The following is a 7,700-nucleotide window of genomic DNA, read 5'->3' as shown; positions in this document are numbered from 1 at the left end:
CATGCAATTAGCTCATGATTCCAAATGGCAATAACAACCAAAAAGTGCCTATCTTAGACAAATTCGGTTTCATGGTTGCCGAAGAGCTCCTGAGTCACACGGTCTACCTATCTCACACATACTCGTGTAGTGGTTGACAAAGAGCTCCTGAGTCATGGGGTCTACCTATCTCAGATGTAGTCGTCGAAGAGCTCAAAAGTGGTAGAGGTCGCCTGTTGGTTGGTGAAGAGAATAAGTTTGGGCTTTGAATGGGTGGTTGTTGAGGATCTGCAAAATGGTGTGGGGGTCGTGTGTGGGTGGTTGCCGAAAGGCTCAATAGATGTGGGGTCATCTTGCTGGCTACCAAAGTAGTGTGGCATAGGAAGGGCAACATGGAGGAGAATATAGGGCGTGAGAAAACAGGAAAAAATGTTAAAAAAATTAAATAAAAATTTCTAACGTAATATAAAAATGAAACAAAAATAAAGAAACTGTAAATGACCTTATATATATATATATATATATATATGGTAAAATCCAAACTTTAGAAAATAATAAATTTAGGGATGTCATGCCTGTATTGAGAAAATGACTATCACACCATATTTTGTGTAATGTGTAAATAAACATTTAACAATAATAAAATAAAATAAAAAAGTTAACTACGTACCCGGACTAAGAAAAATATCACACTATTCTCCTCTTCATCTATCTATTGTTGATGATAATGGGTCTCTCACCTCCACTTATGAGTACCCTTCCACTTCTACAATAAGAATTTCCTTGCAATTTTGGTAAAGTAAATAATAAACAGTACAATACTAGCAATAAACAAAACTGGTCTGGTCTGGTATTACAAAGTTTATCTTTTTATTATTATAAATAAGTGGACCCACAAAAATTAAGAGCCACAGAAGTCTGTTGGAGAACTTAAATTCACTCCCATTTTCCTGTCACTATACCTGTCCCACAAATTAAATTGTGACAGCTCAATAAAAGTTCCAGATCATACTTTAACTAATATTACAGACTTCTCTTTCTATTATTTTAATAAGATATTGGGTATGTATCGAAATGTACAATGAGGCAATTACCGTATTTAAAAAATTTAAGAATATTAACTGCAATATTAATACCTAAATAGTTTTACAAATTACACTTTAACATTTAAATTTACTAGTATAAAAATGTATTACTTAACATTTTATTAATGATAAGTAATAACAAATGCACTAAAATTGTACATTTAAGTATTATTATTGTAAAAAAAAATTTGAGTATTAAAGTATAAGTATTGTTTGGTAACACTTAAAAAATAGTTATTTATTTAATTAATTAAAAATTTGACAATTAAATATAAAATGTGTTTGATAACTCTATTTTTATTTATTATTTTTTAAATTTTAATTAAAATTTATTAAATTTTGAAAATAGAAAATTTTCAAAATTTTTTTAAACAGTTTTCAATTTTTTTCTTTTTCAAATCAACACCTCATATTATTAAACAAAAAATAAAAATAAAAGTTATCAAACATATTTTTATTTTTTAAAAATAAATAAATAAAAATAAAATAATATTTTCATTTTTGTGTTTAAAAAATTCAAAAACAAAAATTTTACCAAACGGACTATAACTTTTGAAAAAATTTGGTTCTTAGTTTTATATATTCTTATAATATTACATAATCACTACACATATAGCAGCAGTGTGATGACATTGGCCAAAGTTGTATTAATTTCGTAGTGGCGCATCTGTTTAAATCAAATAAACACTAAAATTATTTAAAAATTTGGCATAAAAAAAGTGTTGTTGTCCATACCATGAGTTGTAGAGTGGCCAAACGACAAAATAAATATGAAGAAAAAATCGGTATGTACTTATAAATAATAATAAAAAAATAGAAGCTTTGGAGTCAAAATTAAAGTAAGTGACCATTTAATTAATTTCATGGATCATTATTCGTTGATCAATAAATTAGTATTCTTTTTTTTTTCTTACAATTTAAAAAAAAAGAAGAAGAAGAAGAAAGCTACGTTTTTAAAAACTTCAATTAATTTGTTCATAAGAAATTAAACAAATAACATTATAAGTTAATTAAATTGGGCATAGGTAGACACGAGCTACTTTTATTGTTTGGTGGTAGCATAGCATGTGTTATATACATCTACCACTCTCTCCTCTAATCCTCCTAGCCCCAATTATAATAATAATTTTCTATATTTTTAATTATATGTACAAATCCAATTCATTAATAATTCCAAATTAATTATTAAAATAGGATACTTAAATCTATTTTTATTTTTTTAAAAGACAAAGAATATAATCATTAAATTAACATTCAATAGTTAAAAGAATTCTTCTCACATTGATTGGGGAAGTAGACTATATTCAACAGGAGATGTCAACGTTGTTACCTACATAGGCAAAGCTCAACAAAGAAGATACATGGCTAATACATCATCTTGTTGGAGTGCCCCTCAAATATTGTACAAAGTAAACATTAATGCAGCAATAGACATGCATCGAAATATGATGGAGTATGGAATAATTATGAGAGACAGTCAAAAGAGAACCATTGTCTTTGCTAGTTGGCCCCTTTAATGTTACTTTCAGTCCATAGATTGTTGAAGCTCTAGCCATCAAGCATAGCTTGACTCTTTGCAAGAATTTGGGCTATTTGTGTATGTAATCAAATAGCCCAAATTATAACTTTAATTTGCTTATGAATATAGATTGCATCGATCATTCATAGATAAATTAATAACTTCAGTTTGCTTATGAACGCTATCAAATAACTTCAATTTGTTCATCAACACAATCAAACAAATTAAATAACTTCAATTTGTTCATCAACACAATCAAACAAATTAAATAACTTCAATTTGGGCATGGAGTACTCACTCAAATTAGAAAGGTGATTAGCTAGGTTTGGTAGACATGAGCCACTTTGTTTGGTAGCTATATCTACCATTCTCTCCTCTAACTCATATAGTATTAGCTACACACAAACCCAATCAAACCCCTTTTCTCCAATAAAAAAACAATATCCATTTGGCTATATATATATTTCATATACATATACACATGCCATAATATATAGAAAGGAGTACGTCTATACCCTATATTTATATAAACCCTTGAAATAAGACTGGTAAAACCAAACCAAAGAACAAGTGATCTATCTATATATGCATGGCTTCCGCAACAGCTACAGCTCATCCCGCGGCGCCGGCGCCGGCGACAACTCTGACGGCCCTAGCAGGGGAGAAAACTCTCCGATCCAAGTTCGTACGGGACGAAGACGAGCGTCCGAAGGTGGCCTACAACCAATTCAGCAATGAGATTCCGGTCATTTCCCTGGCTGGGATCGATGACGAGGGCGGCAAGCGAACCGAGATTCGGAAGAAAATCGTGGATGCCTGCGAAGATTGGGGACTGTTTCAGGTGGTGGATCACGGCGTCGATGCTGCACTCATCGCCGAGATGACTCGGCTCGCTCACGAATTCTTCGCTCTGCCTCCTCAGGATAAGCTCCGTTTCGACATGTCCGGCGGCAAGAAAGGCGGTTTCATCGTCTCTAGCCATTTACAAGTAAAATAATTTCCCATATTTAATTTATTTTGCTGAAAAAAAAACTAATTATAATAATAATTAATTACCCTTTATATATTATTTGTCAAAAAAAAAATTACCTCATATATACTAATTAATTCCTCATAAATACAACGTTATAATTTTTTAATACTATTTTGATTAATTCATAAATAGTCACCCCATAGACATCACACATTTACACCCCATAGTACACATAACAACAGAGGTGGTTGTATAGTATAAATTGAGGATTCATGATTATATTGTTTGTTTTTTTTTTTGTCTGTTTTGTTTTTCATGTAATTATTTATTTTCTTAAAATATATTTTAAAATATAAAAAATTAAAAATGAAAAAATATATATTTAAATTCTAATTTAATTAAAATAAAAAATAAACTATTGGTATTAAATAAAGATTAATATCAAATCTTAAATTTATTTTTGTCTTTCTAAAAAATAAATAAGGAAAATGGGCCTAAAATATTCAAATTTTGTGTTTATAAAAGTATCAAAAGATAGATAAATTTTTAGCTGATACGTGATTATTAACTGGTCAAAAGTCAGATTTAACAGTTGATAGTGCAAGAAAAAGTAAAATTTGAGTACTTTCATCATAAATTTTTTTTGGGTACTTTAGCCATATATATATACCTTATTATTATTATTATTATTTAAGAATAATACTTACATTTTTTTTTGCATACCTTAAATATTAGATTATATTTTTTTCCCCACACCTTACAAATATAAGATTATATACAATTGTACATACTTTTCTACATGTCATATGCGTTGTGAGATTTGCATGTTGTATTTGAATCTTAGTTCTTTTTTCTAAGAGAAAAAAAATTCCCCTACTGAAATACACTTTATAATTACAAAAAAAAAAAAAGAATGTCATAAAATATTACTTTATATTAGAATAATTCCCATATAGTCATGAAAAGTTTTATCCTCAATTTGAGATTAGTTATAAATATAAATAGATTTCATATTATAATAAGTTATAATATTTTTTAGTCCTGTTTTTAGAAAATATGACACCACACAATAATAATTATGTTAGTATTAAATATATTTATATATATGCTACTTTATATATATTAAAAATTATGAAAAATTAATTATCAATTTAGACTTGTAAAATAATTTTGTATATTTCTAACATTATATAAATTGTACATTATAGGTTGTGGATATACATTTATGTCATTTTCTTTATCAATTGTTTATACATTAAATTTTACATATTTTATAATAATAAAATATGTTGGTACCAAAATTATTATTAGTATAGAGAGATTTTAATGTATTATTGATTCTAATAATAAATTTTGTTAAATTCTTCCCAATTGATAATGCAAATAAATAAATATAAACACGAATAATCAGTGAGATTTGAAAGTGTTTGATAAAAGTACTAACTGAATAATAATATACCTGTTTGCATTTACAGGGAGAGGCAGTACAAGACTGGCGTGAGATTGTGACCTACTTCTCGCAGCCACGGCGGCTGAGGGACTATACACGGTGGCCGGACAAGCCTGAGGGGTGGATTGCTGCGACGGAGAAATACAGTGACTCGTTGATGGAGCTGGCTTGCAAGCTCTTGGAGCTGTTGTCGGAAGCCATGGGGTTAGAAAAGGAGGCTTTGACCAAGGCTTGTGTGGAGATGGACCAGAAAGTGGTGGTCAATTACTACCCCAAATGTCCTCAGCCGGACCTCACCCTCGGCCTTAAGCGCCACACCGACCCCGGCACCATCACCCTTCTTCTCCAGGACCAGGTCGGTGGCCTCCAGGCCACCCGCGACGGCGGCAACACCTGGATCACCGTTCAACCTGTGGAAGGAGCTTTCGTTGTCAACCTTGGTGATCACGGCCATGTGAGTTGCAGTACTGTAGATTGTAGCGCGAGGTTCCATTTATTTAATTACTTTAATAGAGTGGTCCTGATCTATATATATAATTTTCATACATATATATATATATATAACATAATTTTTTTTAAAATATAGAAACAAATTTACACATAATATTGAAATTCGGTCTATAATTTTTAATTAAAGGTTTTATAACAAATTTTATATTTATAGTTATTTTAGTCTTATTAAACACCTTGTTACAGCTTACTTTAAACTGTTTTTTAGCTTTAAGAAAAAACAGAGAAAATATTTGTAAAGTATTATATGAGTTGAGTTGTGCACCAAACAATTAATTAATATGCTAGAATTTAATGTTAAGATAATTTATGTCATATATAAGAATATGACAAATGAATTGTTGAAAAATAACTATACTCACTTATATATTAATCGTTTTCAAAGAAATTAACAAGGGTGAAAATTTAAGAAAATGGGATATGAAAATGTATTAATTAATAATTAGAATTATAGGGTCCTATCTCTAATGAAATTAATATAAATTTTTTACACGTGATCTTGATTATTCACACACTCCTTTCTCCTTAATTAATTAATTTATACTCTTTCTATTATGCATACTCATATAATACTATTGTTTTGTGTTTATTGTATGCAGTATCTAAGCAATGGAAGGTTCAAGAATGCGGATCATCAGGCAGTTGTGAACTCGAACACGAGCAGACTGTCAATAGCAACATTCCAAAATCCAGCACCGGAGGCAGTGGTGTATCCATTAAAGATCAGAAAAGGAGAGGAGTCAGTGATGGAAGAGCCCATCACCTTCATGGAGATGTACAGGAGAAAGATGAGCAAGGACATTGAGCTTGCTAACCTCAAAAAGTTGGCTAAGGAAGATGAGAAGAAGAAGCAACAATCATTGTCGGAGAATAATAAGAAACTACTTGAATCCAAGCCCATCGAGAAGATTTTTGCTTAAATAATAATAATAACATCTTCATCATCATCATCATCATCATCATCCTTTTATGTATTATTATTTCAATAATCATCACAGCCTCAGACCTTAATATGTATTTTTCATCACCATCATCTTCTAAGCTGTGATATGATCAATTTGGGACCAATGTATTTTTGATCAATGGGTCATGCATGTGTGTTCTAATTATTATAATTTTCATGTGTTCTTGATCTACATTTACTTTGATGTACTGTTTGAGATAATTAAGTGGTTGGGATGCTCACTTTTTATTATTAATCGCTTAATTTTGCAACATATGACTCAAAATATATGCGCTGATATATTATTTTTGAATAAATTGCACTTTTGCTCTCTGAACTATGACATCTATATGATCATGCTCCTCGAATGATTTGCGATGTTAAAAATTCCTTTCAAACTATGCATGTTACTGAAATATGAGACTTCTGTTAGATTTCGTCCTATAGGTGGCTAACATATTGATGATGTGACATTTTGTCTGTTGATGTGGCACTGCCATGTATAGAATAATTAACAATTTTGCCCCCCGAACTTTGACCGCTATCAAATAATACCCCTTTTATTAAAAAAATATATTTTTTTTCTAAAAATAATAATTAAATCCTTAAAAAATTAAATATTTAATTAATAACTTACAATATAAAATAAATCTATTTTAAAATAAATACTAAAACAAAGAAAAAATATTTAATTAAAGAGGATGACGAATGGCGAAGGACTTAAATAAAAAAAAACTTTTAATTTAAGAGGAAGAGGAAGAATAGGAACAAACTTTGTTTTAAGATTTATTTTAAGATATATTTATTTTATATTGTAAAAGAAAAGACAAAGTAAAAAAAAAAAGTTATTTGTTATTAATTAGATTTTTAATTTTTGAGTATTTAAAAATTTATTTAATTAGTTTGAAATTTTTAGTATTGTTTATTTTTTTAATCTTTTAAAATGATTTTTTAAATTTTTTTTAAGGATATAATGATTATTTTTAAGAAAAAATATGAGGTTTTTTTAAAAAAAAATATTAAATTAGTTTTAATAAAAATGGAACAATTTGGTAGTGATCAAAATTCAGGGGGTAAAATTGTTAATTATTTTACACATCAACAGACAAAATGCTACATCATCATTCTGTTAGCCACATAGGACAAAATCTAACAGAAGTCCCATATTTCAGTAATGTGCATAGTTCGGGGGGAATTTTTAACATCGCGAATCATTCAAGGGACACAATCATATAGTGGTC

At 29.3% G+C, this 7,700-nt stretch overlaps 1 protein-coding gene across 1 annotated transcript; it reads left to right on the top strand.

Moving 5' to 3' along the window:
* The first annotated feature begins 3,060 nt into the window (after window positions 1-3,060).
* Window positions 3,061-6,731, top strand: LOC133789259 (naringenin,2-oxoglutarate 3-dioxygenase-like). The gene is made up of 3 exons (XM_062227031.1): window positions 3,061-3,571; window positions 5,032-5,460; window positions 6,116-6,731. Exons 1-3 carry the CDS (start codon window positions 3,173-3,175, stop codon window positions 6,434-6,436), a joined length of 1,149 nt encoding a protein of 382 aa, XP_062083015.1. The 5' UTR covers window positions 3,061-3,172; the 3' UTR covers window positions 6,437-6,731.
* The last annotated feature ends 969 nt before the right edge of the window (window positions 6,732-7,700 follow it).

The sequence above is a fragment of the Humulus lupulus genome, chromosome 1, assembly GCF_963169125.1.
Source record: "Humulus lupulus chromosome 1, drHumLupu1.1, whole genome shotgun sequence".
NCBI classification, from domain to species: domain Eukaryota; kingdom Viridiplantae; phylum Streptophyta; class Magnoliopsida; order Rosales; family Cannabaceae; genus Humulus; species Humulus lupulus.
The sequence above is the reverse complement of the archived record's forward strand: the minus strand, read 5'-3'. Positions and strand labels throughout refer to the sequence as shown.